Source organism: Elephas maximus, chromosome 4 (assembly GCF_024166365.1).
Source record: "Elephas maximus indicus isolate mEleMax1 chromosome 4, mEleMax1 primary haplotype, whole genome shotgun sequence".
NCBI lineage: Eukaryota > Metazoa > Chordata > Mammalia > Proboscidea > Elephantidae > Elephas > Elephas maximus.
This window is the reverse complement of record NC_064822.1, coordinates 29,380,942-29,402,998: the sequence shown is the minus strand read 5'-3', so window position 1 is coordinate 29,402,998 and position 22,057 is coordinate 29,380,942. Positions and strand designations below refer to the sequence as shown.

The window sequence follows — 22,057 nt, the reverse complement described above, 5'->3', positions numbered from 1 at the left end:
GGTGATTCCTTTCATGTTTCAAAGGATAGAACAAACATTCCCAGCTCTCACGTAAAAAGCTGTTAGTGTACTTGCAACAGAACAGACAGCCAGTTACCTAGGGTCATTTCATTTTATTTTTATTTTTGTTTAAAGAGTAAGATGCAAAAACAGTCTAAAAGTGTTCCTTGGTAATCTTCTAACCCAGGAAATATATAAATAATATGCATAACACCTGTATGCGTTTCTTCCCTAATAGTACTTCAGTGCTGACAGAAGCATTTACTTCTCTGAATAAGAGTGCAAGTTTATAATATTACTTTAGGAGAGAAATGTGAGGTATCCAAAGATGCCTTGCCATTTGATTAAAAATTCAGTAGATTTTTACAAATATTTTTGCTGATTAAAAACAAAAACAAGAATTGCTCTCTAGTCAGTTCCCACTCATGGCAACCACATGTATTTCAGAGAACTGCGCCCTATAGGTTTTCAGTGGCTGTGACTTTTCCGAAGCACATTGCCAGGCCTTTCTGTATACTTAGTGTACAGTTTTAGGGGTTGTATGTTATGTATGAAATGGTATAGTATTATTTTAAGGTAGATTGTGATAAGTTAAAATGTATATTATAAACCCTAAAGCAACAGTAGAAAACAATGAAGAAGTATAGCCACTAAGCAAATAGAGGTGCTGTTGTGACCTTGGCTTAGGCAGTTTTTTTAGATATGACACGAAAAGCACATTCCTTAAAAATTTTTAAAAATTCAAAACTTTAGAACTTCTGCCCTTCAAAAGGCACTGTAAAGTGAAAGGGCAAGCAAAAGATTGGAAGAAAATATTTGCAAAACACCTATCTGATAAAGGACTTGTATCCAAAATCTATAAAGAATTCTCAAAATTCAGTAATAAGAAAACAACCAACCAATAAAAATATAGACAAAAAATGTGGATACTTCACTAGTGAAAATATATGTATGGCAAATAAGTACATGAAAAGATGGTTGTCTTAGTTATCTAGTGCTTCTATAATAGAAATACCACAAGTGGATGGTTTTAAGAAAGAGAAATGTATTCTCTCATAGTCTAGGAGGCTAGAAGTCCGAATTCAGGGTGCCAGCTCCAGGGGAAGGCTCTGTTTCTTTCTGTTAGCTCTGAGGGAAGGTTCCTGTCATCAATCTTCTGCTGGTGGAGGAGCTTCTCAGCACATAGACCCCAGGTTCAAAGGACACGCTATTCTCCTGGCTCTTGTTTCTTGATGGTCTGAGTCTCCCTGTCTCTCGCTTGCTTCTATTTATGTATCTCAAAAGAAATTGACTTAAAACACAATCTAATCTTGTAGATCGAGTCCTGCCTCCTTAACATAACTGCCTCTAATCCTGCCTTATTAACATCATAGAGGTAGGATTTACAACACGTAGGAAAATCACATCAGATGACAGAATGGTGGACAATCACACAATACTGGGAATCATGGCCAGCCAAGTTGGCACACATTTTTAGGTGACACAGTTCAATCCATAACAATGGTCAACATCATTAATCATCAGGAAAATGTAAATTAAAACCGCAGTGAGATGCCACTACCCCCTTATTTGTTGTTGTAGCAGGTGTTAGTTGCTGTTGAGTCGGCTCCAACTCATGCTGACCTTCCGTGTAATAGGATGAAATGTTGCCCTGTCCTGCGCCATCTTCATGGTTGTTGATATGTTTGAGTCCATTGTTGTAGCTATTGTGTCGGTCCATCTCACTGACGGTTTCCTTTGTTCTCACTGACCCTCTACCAAACACGATGTTTCTTTTCTAGTGATTGGTCCTTCCTGGTGATGTGTCCAAAGTAAGCAAGCCAAAGTTTTGCCATCTTCACTTCTAAGAAGCATTCTAATAGAATTTCTTCTACAACTAATTTGTTCTTTTGGAAGTCTGTGGTATAGGCGATACTCTTTGCCAACACCACAGTTTGAATGCATCAGTTCTCCTTCTGCCTTTGTTCTCATTGTCCAGCTTTCACAGGCATATGAGGTGATTGAAAGGGCCCACCTTAGTCATCAAAGTGACATCTTTGCTTCTTTAAAACTACAGAAGCTTTTTCCAGCATATTTGCGCAAATGCAATATGTCGTTTGATTTCTTGACTGCTGCTTCCATGGACACCGATTATTGATCCAAGTAGAATGAAATTGTTGAGAATTTAATTTTTTTCCCCATTTATCATTATATCGTTTATAGGTCCAGTTGTGAGGCTTTTTGTTTTCTTTACATTCAGGCATAATCCATACTGAAGGCCGTATTCTCTGGTCTTCATCAGTAAGTGCTTCAAGTTGTCTTAATTTTTGGCAAGCAAGGTTGTGTCATCTACATATCACAGGTTGTTAATGCGTGTTTCTAGTCTTGATGCTAAGTTCTTCGTATGGTAAAAAAACAAAAAACAAAAAAGTGACAGTACTAAATCTTGATGAGTAGTGGAACAACTGGAACTGCCGTGCGCCGCTCCTGGAAATGGTACAAGTGCCTTGGAAAACAGTTTGGCACGTGCTTAGAAGGTTAAATGTATGACCCATGTTGTTGTTGTTGTTAGTTGCTGTTGAGTTGGCTCCAACTCATGATGAACCCATGTACAACAGAATGTAACAGTTGTTCAGTCCTGCACCATCTTCATGCTCACTGGTGTGTACAAGTCTGTCGTTGAGGCCATTTTGTATTTTGAATGACTTCCAGCCTAGAGGGTTCATCTTCCAGCACTATATTGGACAGTATTCTTTTGTGATCTATAGGGTTTTCATTGACTAAGTTTTGGTAGGAGATTGCTAGGCCTTTCTTCCTAGTCTATCTTAGTCTGGAAACTCCACTGAAACCTGTCCACCATGGGTGACCCTGCTGCTATTTGAAATAGTGATGGCATAGCTTCCAGCATTATAGCAACATGCAAGCCATCACGCTACGACAAACTGACAGACGGGTGGTAGATATAACTTATAATAGTACCTAGCAATTTCCTCTCTTAGGTATTTACCCAAGAAGAAAGAAAACTTAGGTTCACATAAAAGTCTGTATGTGAATATTTATAATGGCTTTATTCATAATTGCCAAAAACTGGAAACAACCCAAATGTTTTTCACTTTGTTAATGAATCAACAACCAGTGGTTCATCCGTTCGATTGAATAGTCAGATTAAAGAAGAAATAAACTACCGATACGTGCGGCAACATGGACACATCTCAAATTTAGTATGCCAAGTCAGAGAAGCCAGGCTCAGTGGGCTACATACCTTATGATTCAGATTGTATGACAACGTTGCAAACGCAAAACTGTAGGGGCAGAAAACAGATTCGTGGTTGCCAGGAACTGGGGCAGAGGTTTGCCTGCAGAGAGATAGGAGGGAAGATTTTTGTGTGATGGATTTGTTTAATACCTTGCTTGTGGTAGTGGCTAGATAATGAATGCATTTGTCAAAACTTGGAACTGTACACTAAAACTGGTGAATTTTACTGTATACAAATTTTACCGTATACAAATTTTACCTTAACGTACCTTACTTAAAAAAAAAAAAGTGTATATTACAAAGAATCCTTTAACCTAAATGTTATTAGATGGAAAAAAAAAAAAACCTATGTTTCTGATAAAAATAGGTAACAGAAAGTGATGTTTGAACTACTTAGTGCAAATTCTCTGGCTGCATTAGTTCTCCTATCTCATTTTTCTTTCCTGCACATTCTTTGGTGGTCTTTTATTTCCCTGTAGCATTCCAGTTTTTCACTCTTCCGTTTACATCATAGTCAGCTGTGGTGAAAGGTGCAGAGGAAGAAAGGCCACACTTTGGAGAAACAGGAAAAGAAGTTTACTTCCCTGCAGTGAGCTTTAGGAATTTTAAAAATAGTCCTAAAACTTGGGTTTTTTGAAATAAGTGTGTTGCAGTTTAAAGCACTCTGGATTTCTTTTCAGTCAATGGTGAGTAATTTTGTGAACCAGTCATACTGGTCCATAGTGGGAGGCAGTCCGACCATGTTTTCTGCAGCCAGGGAAGCCACACTCCTCTGTTTGTCCACCTAAAGGGGCCCTCCCTTTCCGGATACAGAAGAAAAAGCAGCACTTTCAATGCTAACGTTGCAGTTACTCCTATAGAAGCTGAAAAAAGTTTTCTTTGAATGTAGAACGACCCTAATTATAAGTGGGGTTGTGTCTAAGTGTTCATTTGTAAGTCCGTGTTTAGATCTTAAAATAGACTTTTATAGAAACAGTATCTTACATGGTAGTTAGATCGGTCAGCCAGCCCCAAAACCTACTGGGGGATCAAATCAGACTGTCCAAATTCGTATTTTAGCTTTGTCACTACCGTGTGATGCTTTGCAAGTTACTTAACCATTTTGTGCTGCAATCTTCCCATCTTTAATATGAAAACCAAAAAACCAAACCTGTTGCCATCAAGTCGATTCCAACTTATAGCAACCCTGTAAAATGGAGTAGTACTGCCCCACAGGGCTTCCAAGTTTGTAATCTTTATAGAAGCAGACTGCCACATCTTTCTCCTGCATAACAGCTGGTGGGTTCGAATCGCCTACGTTTTAGTTAGCAGACAAGTGCTATAACCCCTGTGCCACTAGCGCTTCTTAGGTATTACTATTATCTCCATATTAAAGGGCTCGGCTGCTAGCTGAAGGGTCTTCGGTTCGAACCAACCAGCCACTCCAGCAGAGAAAGATGTGGCAGTGTGCTTCTGTAAAGATTTACGTCCTTGGAAACCCTTTTGGGGCACTTCTGTTCTGTTCTGTGAGGCCGCTATGAGTTGGAATCGTCTCGAGCAGTGGGTTTGGTTTTGGAATACTACCTACTTCAAAGAGTGGTGAGGATTAGAGATAATTCATGTAAATGGCTTAGAAATGTGCCTCACACAAAGTCAGGGCTCCATAATCCGTAATGTACCAGAAGTGTTCAGGCCTCCACATGGTAAAAATCTAATTACCATGTTAGAAAATGTGTTCAGTACAGGAAGTTTCCCCTGCACCCTGCCACACTCTGTCAGTTTGTTGTACTGTGGGGGCGTTTGTGTTGCTGTGATGCTGGAAGCTATGAGAGGTATTCAAGTACCAGCAGGGTCACCCATGGCGGAGAGGTTTCAGCTGAGCTTTCAAACTAAAACAGACTAGGAAGAAGGACATGACAGTCAACTTCTGAAAGGAATTAGCCAGTGAAATTCTTATGAATAGCAGCAGAACATTGTCTGATGATTGTGCTGAAGATGAGCCCCTCAGCTTGGAAGGCACTCAAAACACGACTAAGGGAAGAGCTGCCTCCTCTAAGTAGAGATGACCTTAATGATGTGGATGGAGTCAAGCTTTCGGGACCTTCATTTGCTGATGTGGTATGACTCAAAATGGGAAGAAACAGCTGCAAACCTCCATCAATAATCAGAGTTTGGAATGCATGAAGTATAAATCTAGGAAAATTGGAAATTGTCAAAAATGAAATGGAATGCATAAACATCTATATCCTAGGCATTAGTGAGCTGAAATGGACTGGTATCAGCCATTTTGAATTGGGAAATCATGTGGTCTGCTATGCTGGGAATGACAACTTGAAGAGGAATGGCATTTCATGCATCATCAAAAAGAACATTTCAAGATCTATCCTGAAGTACAGTGTTGTCAATGATAGGATAATATCCATATGCCTACAAGGAAGACCAGTTACTACCACTATTATTCAAATTTATGCACCAACCTAACGCCAAAGGTAAAGAAATTGAAGATTTTTACCAACTTCTGCAGACTAAAATTGATGGAACATGCAATCAGGATACATTGATAATTACTGGTGATGGAATGTGAAAGTTGGAAATAAAGAAGAAGGATCGGTAGTCGGAAAATATGGACTCGGTGGTAGAAATGATGCCAGGGATGGCATGATAGAATTTTGCAAGACCAAGGACTTCTTCATTGCAAATACCATTTTTCAACAACATAAATAGCAGTTGTACAGGTGGACCTTGCCAGATGAAATACACAGGAATCAAATTGTGTCTGTAGAAAGGGGTGGTACAGAAGCTCAATATCATCAGTCAGAATAAGGCCGGGGATGACTGTGGAACAAACCATCAATAACTCATATATAAAAGTTCAAGTTGAAGCTGAAGAAAATTAGAACAAGTCCACGAGAGCCAAAGTACAACTTTGGCTATATCCCAACTGAATTTAGAGACCATCTCAAGAATAGATTTGATGCACTGAACACTAATGACCAGATGAGTTGTGGAATGACGTGAAGGACATCACACATGAAGAAAGCAAAAGGTCATTAAAAAAATAGAAACGAAAGACCAAAATGGATGTCAGAAGAGACTCTGAAACTTGCTCTTCAATATCGAGTAGCTAAAGCAAAAGGAAGAAATGATGAGTTAAAAGAGCTGAACAGAAGATTTCAAAGGGCGGCTCGAGAAGAAAAAGTAAAGTATTATAATGACATGTGCGAAGAGTTGGAGATAGAAAACCAAAAGGGAAGAACATGCTCGGCTTCTCAAGCTGGAAGAACTGAAGAAAAAATTCAAGCCTCGATTTGCAGTGTTAAAGGATTCGGCAAAATATTGAATGACACGGGAAGCGTCAAAAGAAGATGGAAGGAATACACAGAGTCATTGTACCAAAAGGAATTGGTGGACGTTCATCCACTTCAGGAGGTAGCATATGATCAGGAGCTGATGGTACTGAAGGAAGAGTTCTAAGCTGCACTGAAGGCATTGGTGACAAACAAAGCTCCAGGAATTGATGGAATACCAATTGAAGTGTTTCAACAAACAGATGCGGCACTGGAAGTGCTCACTCACCTATGCCAGAAAATTTGGAAGACAGCTACCTGCCAACCAGCTGAAAGAGATCCATATTTCTACCTATTCCAAAGAAAGGTGATCCAATCAAACGCGGAAATTATTGAACAATATCCTTAATATCACATGCAAGTAAAAGTTTGCTGAAGATCATTTGAAAGTGGCTGCAGCAGTACATCAACAAGGAACTGCCAGAAATTCAAGCTGGATTCAGAAGAGAATGTGGAACCAGGGATGTCATTGCTGATGTCAGATGGATCCTGGCTGAAAGCAGAGAATACCAGAAAGATGTTTACCTGTGTTTTATTTTTTTTTATTGACTACGCAAAGGCATTCAACTGTGTGGATCATAACAAATTATGGATAACATTGCGAAGAATGAGAATTCCGGAACACTTAATTTTGCTCATGAGGAACCTGTACATAGAACAAGAGGCAGTTATTCCAACAGAACAAGGGGATACTGGGTGGCTTAAAGTCAGGAAAGGTGTGCTTCAGGGTTGTATCCTTTCACAACACTTATTCAATCTGTATGCTGAGCAAATAATCCGAGAAGCTGGACTGTATGAAGAATGAAGCATCAGGATTGAAGGAAGACTCATTAACAACCTGCATTATGCAGATGACACAACCTTGCTTGCTGACGGTGAAGAGGACTTGAAGCACTTACTGATGAAGATCAAAGGCCACAGCCTTCAGTATGGATTGTACCTCAAGATAAAGAAAACAGAACTCCTCACACCTGGACCAATGAGCAACATCAGGATAAATGGAGAAAAAATCGATGTCGAGGATTTCATTTGACTTGGATCCACAATCAACCCCATGGAAGCAGCAGTCAAGAAATCAAACGATGCATTGCATTGGGCAAATCTGCCGCAAAATACCTCTTTAAAGAGTTAAAAAGCAAAGATGTCACCTTGAAGTCTAAGGTGTGCCTGACCCAAGCCATGATATTTTCTACTGCCCCATATGCATGAGAAAGCTGGACAATGAATAAGGAAGACTGAAAAAGAATTGATGTCTTTGAATTATGGCATTGGCAAAGAATACTGAATATATCACGGATTGCCAAAAGAACAAACCAGTCTGTCTTGGAAGAAGTACAGCCAGAATGCTTCTTAGAAGCAAGGATGGCAAGACTTCATCTCACATACTTTGGACATGTTGTCAGGAGGGATCAGTCCCTGGAGAAGGACATCATGCTTCGTAAAGTAGAGGGTCAGTGGGTGGAGGCTAAGAGCCTAGGAAACATGATTTTAAGATAGTTTTCTAAAATATTGTATGTAAGCTTTACTTCATTGCACTCTGAAATTTTGCCAGAGAGGACACATGTTTTTTAATTAATGCACATATAAAATAATATATAGCTGAGTATTAAGAATCTGTTGTACTATTAATAAAAGTTTCAGAAATCAATAATGCAGTATTACTCAGTCATAAAGAGAAATCAAGTCCTAATTCATACAACAACATGAATGAATCTTGAAAACATTATGCTGAGTGAAGTAAGTTAATCACAAAAGAACAAATATTGTATGATCTCACTTATATGAAATATCTAGAATAGGCAAAGGTATAGAGAACAAAGTTTTTCACTGGTTACCAGGAGTGAGAGGGAGGGAGAAAGGAAGATTCATTGTTTAGGAAGCATTGAGAATCTGTTTACGGTGATGAAAAATTAGTCAATGAATATTAGTAATGGTTTCACAGCATGATTATTGTAATTGTTGTTAGGTGCTGTAGAGTTGGTTCCCACTCATAGCAACCCTATCTATGTACAACAGAATGAAACACTGCCTGGTCCTGCACCATTTTCACACTGGTTGTTATGCTTGAGCCCATTGTTGCAGCCACTGTGTCAGTCCATCTTGTTGATAGTCTTCCTCTTTTCCACTGACCCGCTACTTTATTCATTGTGCAGCTTTCTCATGCATATGGGGCAGTAGAAAATATCATGGGTTGGGTCAGGCACACCTTAGTCTTCAAGGTGACATCTTTGCTTTTTAACTCTTTAAAGAGGTCTTTTGTAGCAGATTTGCCCAATACAATGCATGGTTTGATTTCTTGACTGCTGCTTCCATGGGGTTGATTGTGGATCCAAATAAAACGAAATCCTTGACAATATCAATCTTTTCTCCATTTATCCTGGTGTTGCATATTGGTCCAGTTGTGAGGATTTTTGTTTTCTTTATGTTGAGATGTAATCCATTCTGAAGGCTGTGCTCTTTGATCTTCATCAGTAAGCGCTTCCTTCAAGCCCTCTTCACTTTCAGCAAGCAAGGTTGTGTCATTTGCATAATGCAGGTTGTTAATGAGTCTTCCTCCAATCCTGATGCCCCATTCTTCTTCATATAGTCCAGCTTCTTGGATTATTTGCTCAGCATACAGATTGAATAGGTGTTGTGAAAGGATACAACCCTGATGCACACCTTTCCTGACTTTAAACCACCCAGTATCCCCCTTTTCTGTTCAATTAAACAATTTTTTTTAAATGCTCTGGGGAAAACCTTTTATAGCGAGAAGTTAAAATGTCATACCCATTTTAACATTTGAACAGATCTATGTACACGTTCCTCATGAGCCCAATTAAGTGTTCTGGAATTCCCATTCTTTGCAAATATCCATAATTCGTTATGATCCACACAGTTGAACGTCTGTGTAATTGGTGTCACAAAGTCATACAAATGAAAAACATTGAATTGTAAATGTTGCATGATATGTATTTTTACAACAACAAAAAGGAAATCAATAACGTTTTTAAGTCCTAGATCCTGAAATTTGGGAATAACATAATTCTTCTTTGAATGTTAAAATCAAGCCCAGTGCTTCTCAAAATTCTACTCTAAAAATTTATTGATATGAAAGCTGTGTTCCAATAATTGACTGTACTCAAGTACAAGTTTATATGTTCATTTCATTTACGAAACCATAAAGATGATGGGAGTAATCATTCGAAACACCAAATTGGAGCAATTTTTCAAAAATGCTCTGGGGAAAACCTTTTATAGGGAGAACTTAAAATGTCATACCCATTTTAACATTCATCTTGAAATATTCTTTTATAGCTGTGCAATGGAGGCTCAGTGACTGATCTTGTGAAGGGATTTCTGAAGAGGGGTGAAAGAATGAGTGAGCCCATAATTGCTTATATTTTACATGAAGCACTCATGGTAAGGCAATTTAAATAGTCTGTACATTAATTATAAGGCTGTTCTAGTTAAATAAAAAATGTGGATCCACTGCTGGTGGGAATGTAAAATGGTACAAGCACTATGGAAAACAATATGGCACCTCCTTAAAAAGCTAGAAATAGACATACCATAGGATCCAGCAATCCCACTTCTAGGAATATATCCTAGAGAAATAAGAGCCGTCACATGAATAGACATGTACACACTCATGTTCATTGCAGCATTATTCACAATAGAATAAAGATGGAAACAACCTAAGTGCCATCAACAGATGAATGGATAAGTAAATTATGGTACATACACATGATGGAATACTATACAATGTTAAAGAACAATGATGAATCCTTGAAACATCTCACAACGTGGAGCAATCTGGAGGGCATTATGCTGAGTGAAATAAGTCAATCATAAAATGACAAATATTGTATGAGACAACTATGATAAAAACCCAAGAAAAGTTTTACACACAGAAGAAAACAATCTTTAATGGTTACCAGGGAGGGGAAAGATGGGGAGGGGAAATCGCTAACTAGAGAGCAGACAAGTGTTAACTTTGGTGAAGGGAGAGACCACACACAGTATAGTAGAAGTCACCACAGCTTGACCAAGGCAAAGTCACTGAAGCTTCTTAGACACATCCAAACACCTTGAGGGGCCTAGTTACTGAGGCCTAGTACTAGAGACCATGGCCTTGGGGGCCATCTAGGTCAATTGGCATAACATAGTTGGTAAAGAGAATGTTCTACATGCTACTTTGGTGAGTAGCTTTTGGGTCTTAAAAGCTTGCTGGTGGCCATGTAAAATACATCTATTGGTCCCGTCATGTCTGGAGTAAGGGAGAATGAAGAAAGCCAAAGACTCAAGGAAAATACCAGTCCAAAGGGCTAATGGACTGCATGAACCACAACATCTACCAGCCTGAGTCCAGAAGAACTCGATAGTGCCTGGCTACCATCACCAACCGCTCTGACCAGAATCACAACAGAGGGTTCTGAACAGAGTGGGAGAAAAATGTAAAAAAAAAGTTCAGATTCACGAAAAAAAGAGCAGACTTACTAGTCTGACAGAGACTGAAGGAACCTCTGAAACTATGGCCCCCAGACACCCTGGTAACTCAGAACTGAAGTCACTCCCCAAGTCTACCTTTCAGCCAAAGATTAGACTGACCTATAAAACGGGCCCTGGCAGCACAGTGGTTAAGAGCTCTGTTGCTAACCAAAAAGGTCAGCAGTTTAAATCCACCAGCCGCCCCTGGGAATCCATATGGGGCAGTGCTACTCTGTCCTATAGGGTTGTTGTGAGTCAGAACCGACTTGACAGCACCTAACAACAACAACAACATGAAACAAACAGTAACACGTGAAGAACGTGCTTCTAGTTCAATTAAGTATACGAGAGCAAATGGGCAACATCTGCCCAATAGCAAAGATGAGAAGGCAGGAAGGAGCAGGAAACCTGGAGGAGTGGACACAGGGAACCTGGGGTATAAAGGGAAAGGGGGAGAGTGGCAACACATTGCAGGGATTGCGCCAATGTCACAAAACAATTTGTGTATAAATTTTTCAATGAGAAACTGATTTGTGTTGTAAACTTCCACCTAAAATACAAAGAAATTTTTTTTAAAAAGATAGATCATATTTTTAGAAAAATACAACTGCATTAATACTTATTGTGCAAGAGTATATGCAAATATGACATGTTTGGCTTAACTAATTCCTTTTTCCATTAGAAATCTACCCTCATATCAACAGAATCCTAACTCTGAACTCCTAAGAGTATTTCTGGGGTTGTGATAGTGATGAAGTTAGATAATGTGTATTTAATAATTAGGTTTTTATGTGCCAAGGGAATGTTTTTATAAATGTTTTATAAAATATTTGGTAAAAGCTCTGGCACTGTGAATTTTGAGATGATATACTTTGACTTGACTAACTCAATATGAAATATTTTCAGACATTTGAATGTTAACTTTAACATGTTTCCTATTGATTTTGCATAAAAGTATCCATCTGAAAAATCATGTTTCTTTTTTAATGCCTTCTTTAAAAGTCATTATATATTTCCAAACTTCTAGGGACTTCTGCATTTGCATAAAAACAAAACTATCCACCGTGATGTAAAAGGAAATAACATCCTGTTGACCACTGAAGGTGGAGTTAAACTAGTAGATTTTGGTAAGTTTAGTGTGAAATGCATGTGTTCATGCTGCATAATGAACTAGTGTGATACGATTTGATCAGTTCCCAACAGCTTTGTTTCTAGACAATGCAAGTTGAGAAAAATCAGTATCTGAAGGTACAGAGATATTTTTTTAATTTGACAAATGAGCCAGCTAGCTTGTGCCCATAACTTCACTGTAGCAATTTGTGGGTCTATTCTCCAAAATAGGAGTCACCCCAGATGACTACTCTAAGCCTGTAATGATAATCCCATTGTCTTTATTAGCGATTGGTTTCCCAATGGGCATGTGATCCAGGATTTAGAATCAAGAAAGGAAATCTTCAAGGGTCTCCTGAGAAACTTCCTTTCCCTTAGGAAGGAGACACAGGGAAAGATGGCCTCTTTCTTCTTTGGGATTCTCTGTGTCTTCCTGTGATGCCTGAAATTGCTGCAGCCATTTTATGACTAAGCAGCATTCTCTCCAGAGTAGAAAGTCAACCCTGAGAAAGGCAGAGGTGAAAGACGGGAAGGATGTAGGTCCTCAGTGACATAATTGAGCCACTAAATCAACCAACATTGGAGCTGGCCCTATCTCTGGAACTTTTTTTTATGTGAGATAATAAATTTTTATATTTACTAAGCCAATTTGGACTTTATATGTTGCAGCCTAAGGCACCATAACTAATATATTTTCCATTTGTTTGGGTAGTTATTCTTCAGTTTTGACAGTGCTCTCCTGTGCCTTCTCTTGTTTGACCCTTGCTAATACACTAATGCTGTAAGAATGGGTGATATTATTCCAGGATGCCTCAGTATCCTTCTGTCATCCTTCCCTTCCCTTCCCATTCACTCTATTGGATAAGGTTTCCCTTCTTATGCTTCTGTTCCCTGTGTATATCTCTGTTTTTACATTTGTCACCTAGAAGTATTATTACCTTTTTGGTCTAGATAGGTAGGTAGGTAGATTGGTAGACAGACAGACAGAGATAGGTAGGTAGTTAGGTACATGTAGAAGTAGAGACAGATAAAAATGCTTAGTAAGATGGACAGATAAACAGAGGCTTTGAGAGGTGGTACTATGATCTTACTCTATTTTGTATCCCTGGTGTTTTGTCCAATGAGTGCTAGTTGAATTAATGAATCTTCATTTTGCATTTTGGAAACTGAAGTTCAGAGAAGTTATTTGATAAATCTTAAAAATTAATTGTCTTAATATCCAAGTGTGTAGTTCTCTAGTGATCTGGCTTAACTCAGGAATGAATTTCAGAGCATCTCAAGGGGGATGGATGAATAACATATCCTTAAAGCGCCACGTGTGCACATTGTTTTTCTCCGCTGAACTCTTGAAAACTACTGAGCAGCAGTGAGCTTGACAGTGAGTTCTGGGGTGCAACTAGTCTGTGTTGCCAGTTGAGTTCAGAGCTCTGTGCGTGAACAATCTGGCTGGGTTAGAATACTGCTGCCTGAAATTAAAAACAACAACAAAACACTCATCACGGCTGCATAGGAAGGGCCATGATTCTTCCCAGAAGATAGCTTTAACTTCACTCTAAGATAGATCCAAATGGAGAATGTGACATTTAACTTGAGATCATAAGTCCTTTGTTCTAAAAAATGGCTAAAAGAAGTATAGCACAGACTGAATACTGTTAAAACAAGTATAAGTAAACATCATTTTTAGCCATTAAAGAAAAACTAAGTAAGCCAGCAGCTTTGAGAAAGTAACTTCCTGGGATATCCACCAAAATAAACTAGATTAAAAACATATGCCTAGATAATAAATAAGATGACCTTCTGTATGATCTTTATACACTAGTCATAGGTTGGATAGCTAGCAAAATGAGAGCTTTTGTTTTAGATTTATTGATTTGAAGATTTTCCTTATAGTAATAATTAGAAAAGAGGGCCAGTTACCTATTAAAGCAGTCCCTGAGTAGTGCAAACAGTTAACACACTTGGCTGCTAGCTCAAAGGTTGGGGGTTCTGAGTTCACCCAGAGGTGCCTCAGAATAAAGGCCTGGCAATCTACTTCTGAAAATCAGCCATTGAAAACCCTATGGAGCATAGTTTTACTCTGACAGACATGAGGTCGCCATGAGCGGATGGCAACTGAATTTTTTTTTTTCCTATTAAAGGAGTACCAAGTATCTGATATTAAAATGATAGTATTTGCATATAAGATAATGCTTATATTCCTATTCTCCATGGTAAGAGGACATGAATTCAGTTCACCCATTAAGATTCGTAGGTCTTAATATGAATTTAATATGGGTTTAATTCATATAAAAACCTGACAAGTGTAGTGAAGCTTCTCAAGGGCAGAAGGAATAAAATGTGGTATACCTCAGACTCCAGAATCAAGCTGAAAATCAATGTCCCCACTTTATGCTTAAATCAAATTTCCAGAAAAGGATACAGATCTCTCTGTCTTGGAGGAGATTAAGATTTGTTCAAAAAGAAGTGCAGGGAAAAGACTGAGGTAGTATTCAGGATTGAACATTCTAAAATAGGAATTTGTAGCAAAGCCAAAACTCTCTCGAGAAAGGTCTGTCTGAAATACTTTACCTTCTCTTTAGCATATGGAGAGAGAATTTCCAGGGTGAAACCATAAGGTTTCATGTGAGAAAGAATAGACAGAAAAAAGAAGAGCGGAAACATATATCATTCCAATTCTAGGGATTGTGGAAAGAAGAAATGGAGAAAGCCAGGAGAGGGAGATGAGCTTCAAATAGGTGAAGATGACCATGAGGGCAGAAAGGCTCTCTTACCCTCCCGTTTCTCCCCATGTTGGAGGAAGAGAGTACTTCATAGTCTGCCCCAGGGCAGACTGGAGTGAGCCACACTGTAGTTACTTTGGAGCTGTAGAGTGATGAGGTAGAGAAAACAAAAAAAACAAGCCCATTGCCATCGAGTCGATTCCGACTCATAGCGACCCTATAGGACAGAGTAGAACTGCCCCGTAGAGTTTCCAAGGAGCACCTGGCGGATTCAAACTGCCAACCTTTTTATTAGCAGCCGTAGCATGAGGTAGAGAAAAAAACAAATTCACCTTCCCCAAACTGTTAGCCTTAGTTTCCATAAACCCAGAAGGAACTGAGAATTTGGCTGGGGAGTTTCCAGAGGGGGTTGTTCAGGGGTCGAGGGGCTGGGTAATGAGGCCACAGAACGGATCACCTGGACCAGGTCTGAATGGGAGTCACAATCAGACCTCAGAGCATCCTCAGCTGCAGCTGGAGCCAACCTGAGTTTTAACCTGTGAGGAGGAACTACTGGAAGCCCTGCCTGCACCAGGGGAACAGACCACAAGTTCACCAGATGCAGACTCCAGCTTGCAGGTTGCTAGGGCACCGAGCAGTGAGCAGACAAAGACATGTTGCTCCAGAGACAACTATGCCTGAGGATCCTACCTGTTCCCCTGCCACAAGGTCTTCTAAGTCATGCCATACCCTGTACAGACAGTACCATCTTTGGCCGGGGGCGGCGGAGGTGGAGGTGGATGCGTATCTAAGAGACGGAGCAAGCACTTTTATCTGAAACTGAACTGTTTCTAAAAGGACTTAAGGATTTCTTAGATCTGGTTGAGCTTTTCTTTCCTCCCAAGCATGTGGGTAGGGGCATGGGGAGAGATCATATTTGTTATAGGCAAAATGAAGAAATTACAAGTTCTCTGTGTTTGTTGTTATTGTTCACTGCCATCGAGTCAGCCCCTGACTCATGGTGACCCCATATACAATGGGATCAGATCATTGTGATCCATAGGGTTTTCACTGGCCGATTTTCAGAAGTCGATCGGCAGGCCTTTCTTCCTACTGTGTCTTAGTCTGAAAGCTCTGCTGAAACCTGCTTCAGCATCAGAGCAACACGAAAGCCTCCACTGACGGACGTGGTGGCTGCGCTTGAGATGCACCGGCTGGGAGTTGAGCTCAGGCCTCCGCCTAGAAGGCGAGAATTCTACCACTGAGCCACCACTGCCCCATCCTAGTGTCGTTGATTTTGTGACCAGTTACAAATATGATGTCCCTCTGGATGAAAACCTCCCCTCACTCCTTTATGCGCCGGACTTTGCCTGGCTGAGTGCCTCCTTGTTTATTGGAACGGTTATCAGACTTTACCGTGATTACATGTTTAATTTGCCTGCCTTCCTGCTAAACTGCAAGCTTCAGGAGGATGGGGTCTCTGCCTGGTCTATCCCATTATGGTCGCTGGCACACTGAAATGGCTCAGTAAGCACTGTTGAATGAACGAATAAATGAGAGGCAGGATTTTTCATACAATTGTGTGACCACAAGAAGTTAACTTAAAATCTCCAAGGGCATCAATCTGCTTATCTACAAAGTGTGACAAAGAACAGCACCCACCTCAGGGGGCTGGTTGTGATGAAGAGTAAATGGGATGAGAGAGGTAAACTACTTATTGTAATTGCTGGAACTTTGCAAGCCGGCTCTTACCATTGTCACGAATAACTTTCTACCTACTAAGAGCTACGGCTGCTAACCAAAAGGTCGGCAGTTTGAATCCACCAGCCACTCCTTGGAAACCCTGTGGGGCAGTTCTACTCTCTCCTATAGGGCTGGTGTGAGTTGGAATCGACTGGAGGGTTTGATTTGGCTTAGCCTCTAGCTCACTGCTGTATGCATAGTAAATGCTTGATAAAAAAAAAAAAAATAGCTGCTAAATAATGAAAATCTGAGTTCCTAAAACCAATGCTTCTTTATATTCCAAAAAAAAGCAGTCCTTTCGTAGAATAAATTCAGTATTACTTTAAAATCTGTTTAATTATACTAAAAGTAAGCTTTGGTCTGATAGTACTAGTTATGAATACAGTCCTTAAGAAAACATTTTGTGTGTTTGTTAAGTGGGATAGGCGTTTACAGAAAAGCACCAGATAGATGTTTCAGAGAGCAAAAAAGGCAAGTGAGCTTGTAAACGTTATTAACGAAGTGCATTAGCTGTCACTGCTGTGTGATCGACCAATAAATACTGTGACCTCCCAGGAGACAGACCTCTTTAGGCAGGTCAGCTAAAAGTTTAGTGTCTAAAAAGCAGCCCGTATCTTGCGCAGAGAGTGCAAGAGAGACTAAATTTAAAGGGCAGTGCTCAGTTCTCATTCCTGTGGATTTCTCTCTGGGGAACTTCATTTCTAATAGGATAGTTAACATCTCAATACAAAAGTACAGAATGTACTTTTTGTGATTTACTTAGACATCATTCTTAAGACAGAATATTTTATGGCTTTAAATCTCTTATTACCCACATGCCCAATTTTAGGCCAAATCCCCAAATGTGTCATGTAGGTCAAAGAGAAATTGTGATTTATTTATTAATAACCTACTTTTTATCATCGAGTGAGGGAGGTACACCTGAATTGAAAAACTACCAAGTATCCTCTGTTTCTTCCTTCTTCCTGAATAATTCAGAGCAGAGGCCATTAGGTGGGGCCCTGCAAGCATGGCAGTGGGGGTGCAGCTGAGCACATGGTTTGGAGCCTTAGAGGGGCAAGGAAGATGTCCATGCAGTGAGGTGATCTGACATGGTAGAACCCTGAGTGGGATGAGGAAGGCATCTGTGTAGGGGGACGATGGTTGCCCCAGGTGGGCTGTCAAAGTTCGAGTTAGGGGGAGATAAGGAGTCTGCATAGGGGTCAGGAAGGAGACAGAAAATTGGTTACATAACGGGGGTTTGATACCATGAGAAAACGCATTGAGGACCACGAGAGTCAGGTTTCTTACTGTTGGAAAAAATAGTCACAATAATATGAAAAAGGAGAAAACTAGATTGATATTGGAGGTAGCAATGTGAACTCATGCTTTTATGTATATATATATATATATACACACATACGTAAAAAAAATACAGAAATAAATACACTGTAATATGTATGTGCTGTGTGTGTACGTTTTCCCTAGCTCTTTCCAGTGAGAGGATTTGGGAGCATCGGTGCCCAATTATCTAGCACAACTTGTGCCCAGATCTTGGTTTTTAAAACCAGTCTAAACTAAAAGGAACCAAGGATTCTTGGAGAAAAGCTAAGTTTGGTCTGGGGCAGGTGAAGTACAAGATGATCCAAAAAGTAAGGAAATGCTTAAAGGATCTAGAAGCCAACTTGAAGCAGTTTTCACTGACCAAGTCTGGGATGAATTACAAGCCATTGAATAAAGTAGAAATCCATTAGTCAATACTGGCATAAATATGGAAGTAAATAAATAAACGGAAAGAAGTGAAAGCTTTTCCTTACAGAAGAATTACAACTAATAAACATAGAAGGAATAATGAAATTTTAAAATCATCATTTGGCAACCATCATAGTAATAATTAATTCATCCAAAAACTTCAGTGGGTGCTAAAATGAGTGGGTGAAATTTTGATGGGAAGTAGGATATTTACAAAGTGCCTTTCCAAGAATACTAATTAATTACAAAAGGAAAAAGTGAGGCCGTGCAGTGGAGAAGCCTGGCAGATACCACCTCCATCAGGTGATCAACATCAGCATCACCAGTGACAGGAAAAATCAAAGCCTTTCACCACCTGATAAGACGCAATGAGAAAGCCACAGCATAACTGCTGTGATATTCCTGACAAAAATATAATCATGAAGGAATATCATAGCAAACCCATATTGAGGAACATCATACTAAATATCCTGGCCTGAAGTCTTCAAAAATATCAAGGTCATGAAATTAAGGAAAGACCGAGGAACTCTTCTATATTGGAGACGAAAGAGACGTGACAACTAAAAACAACACATGAACCTGGATTGAATCCATTTGCTATGAAGGACATTTTTGGGCCAACTGACGAAATTTGAATGGGGTCTATGAATCAGATGATAGAAATAGATCAGTATCAATTTCCTGATTTGAAGATTGTATTTTGGTTATGTAAGTTATTATGAAAGAGTCCTGGTGACAACGGTTAAGCACAAAGGTTGGCAGTTCGAACCCACTCAGCGGCTCTGCAGGAGAAAGACCTGACGATCTGCTCCCGTAAAGATTACAGCCTTGGAAACCCTTTGAGGAAATTCTAGTCTGTCCTGTAGGGTCACCATGAACTGGAATTGACTTGACGGCAATGGGTGGGTTTGGTATGGAAGGGAGGGTAGTCCTTGGATGGTGCAAAAAACTAATACACTCAGCTGCTAACCGAAAGTTTGGAGGTTCAAGTCCACTCAGAGGGGCCTAAGAAGAAAGGTCTGGGGATCAGCTTCTAAAAAATCAGCCATTAAAAATCACAGTTCTACTCTGACACACATGGGGTCACCAGAAGTGGAAGCTGACTCCATGGCAACTTTTTTGGTTTCTGGTTATGGAAGAGAAAAGACAAAGATATCCTCTAAATACACAAAAGAATGTTTTTCTAGACTGACGTGCACTGCGCTGTATCCTGAGTGAAGATGTTCGAGATTTTAGTTTTTCATTGTTGAAATTAAATTACATAAAAATTAAATTATGTCAGAAAAATTCTATAATGTACGTGAATATGCACGAAGTTAAGAGTGGATTTCAGATGGTTGAAGTGAGTTGCTTTTTATTTAACAGCAGATAAAAGAAAGGTCTATATCTAGGGATGTGCTAACACAAAAACAATCTCCTTATATAAAATATATTAAATTTTAAGAATAGCTACACCCATGTTTGCCTTTCCGTGGTGGGATAAATTCAGATGAACCAAAGAGGACTTTACTTACATTCTTAAGAGTCACTTCTTTGCCCCTCAGTTTTTCTCACTGTAAATGTTTTGGAGTAGAACTAAGTAACTAAAATATTAATTCCTGAAGAGCTTCAAGTGAACAGAAGATTGTTTATAGTGGAGGCAGGCAAGAGGGTAATGGGAGGGAAAAAAGGGAGTGAAAAAATAAGGCAAGTGGCCAGTGATGATAGTGTGCCATGAATGAGGAGCATGCTATCCTCAGCTCCACCACTGAGGTCCCAAACCAAAAAAACCCATTGCCGTTGAGTTGATTCCAACTCATATCGACCCTATAGGACAGAGTAGAACTGCTCTGTAGAGTTTCCAGGGAGCACCCGGTGGATTCGAACTGCCGACTTTTGGTTAGCAGCTGTAGCTCTTAACCGCTATACCACCAGGGCTGAGGCCCAGCCCTGAACATGTACACAGGTACACTGTTGGAATTGAATGACACAGACAGCTGACAGTTGTAGGTACATAGTGCATAGATCCAAAGCCAAGGAGAGTACAGAGAGCAGCAGTGTCTTGATATCTTCAGAGAAAGCCCGACACCTTCTCCATTATAAGATATGAGCTGAGTATTAGAGAAGGGAAGAATCCAGAGCCAGGCAAACAGGTGAGAGGATCGATTTCCTAGGAAAATCACATAAGTGTTGATCAGTGTGGTGGTTGGAGTGAGCCTTGTGTGATCTTCACAGACTCATTGACTTAAAGCTGAAGAGGACCTTGAATATCATTTAGTATATTAAGTACAAGGGCATCAGAAGGTATTTTATTTCCCTTAAAAGCATAATGTTATGTGAATATGACTTTCCAGGTAAGAAAGTATATAGCTTCCATGATTCACTAAGTAATTTGTGACTCAAAAATAATAGGGAATCATTGATTTAGTCCAACCCCCTAAATTTACGAATGAGAAAATTAAAGCCCAGAGAGGTGAAATGACTTGTCCAAGAGCAAGTGCACATTAATATTCCCTTTGCCAGAGATGTAAAACTGTTTTAACAGGTATTAACTCAAGACTATAGCATTCTGTTTATGTACTAAAGATGTTACTTTTACACTTAGTGTACATTATTTAAAAGCTCATTTTAAGAAGAGAGTTGTCTATCTGATGAGGAAGTATTTTTTTTTCTTCTATGTCAATTCTAGTATGTTCTAAAGTTGCCAAAATCTTTTTAAGGAGAACATTTTGCAATTCAAATATCTGGCAGTCTAATAAGATACTCCCTCTTTCATCCCAAATCTGTGGCTGATAAGTCGATTTTAACTCATAGCAACCTTGTAAGACAGAATTCAGCTGCCCTATAGGGTTTCTAAGGCTGTAAATCTTTATTGAAGCAGACTGCCACATCTTTATCCCAAGGAGTGGCTGGTGGGTTCAAACCACCAACCCCTTCGGTTACCAGCCAAGTGCTCAACCACCATGCCCCCAAGACTCCTAAAAAGTGTTGCAAACCTGATTGTCAACCTCATCAACAAAATGAGGATATTAAATGGTATAAATATGGCCACTTCCTGTTGACAAAATTTTATATTATCATAACTTCAAGTCTTTTTCTGCAATATTTTGTTAGCAACAACAATAAAATCCGTATCTTCCCTTTGTTTTCTTGAGATGCCCTGGGTTTTGCCGTATGGTTATAGCAAACCAAATTATCTGGTATGCTTGAACCACACTGGAAACCACATACAGTTGACTCTTGTTATTTGTAGTAATTGTGTTCTAACAAGCCTTGGTGATGCAGTGGTTAAGAGCTCCACTGCTAACCAAAAGGTCAGCAGTTCAAATCTACTAGTTGTTCCTTGGAAACCCAATGGGGCAGTTGTACTCTGTCCTGTAGGGTCACTGTCAGTTAGAATCGACGCGATGGCAGCTGGTTTGGTGTTCTATAAAGTCACCATGAACACTGAATTAGCCTAAACTGAACCATTGCTCCTAGGGAAAATAGAGGGCTAGGTACCTGTGAACCTCTGGTCATGTTTTCATCAACCAATCAAAATATAATCTTGTTTTAAGTGTGTTTCTATTTAAAGATGCCTTATTTAATATATATTGTTGATTCATTGACAATGAACACACAGCCAACAGCACTATAACTCATGCCTGAACAAAGCTTGTCTAACACACATGCTTTCTCTGGAAGGCGCATCACAGCCTTCTTGAGCTTACGAACACTAGACAGCACTTCAGCACTAGGTTCGGGGGCCATTTTAAACAGTGAAA

At 39.6% G+C, this 22,057-nt stretch overlaps 1 protein-coding gene across 1 annotated transcript in view; it reads left to right on the top strand.

Annotated features, from left to right (window-relative positions):
• MYO3A (myosin IIIA) overlaps nucleotides 1-22,057 on the top strand; it is a 48,223-nt gene that overhangs the window by 10,397 nt on the left and 15,769 nt on the right. Inside the window, exons 3-4 of the mRNA XM_049885222.1 lie at nucleotides 9,859-9,963; nucleotides 12,059-12,158. Coding sequence (XP_049741179.1) covers nucleotides 9,859-9,963; nucleotides 12,059-12,158 — 205 coding nt within the window. The remainder of the gene's footprint in view (nucleotides 1-9,858; nucleotides 9,964-12,058; nucleotides 12,159-22,057) is intronic.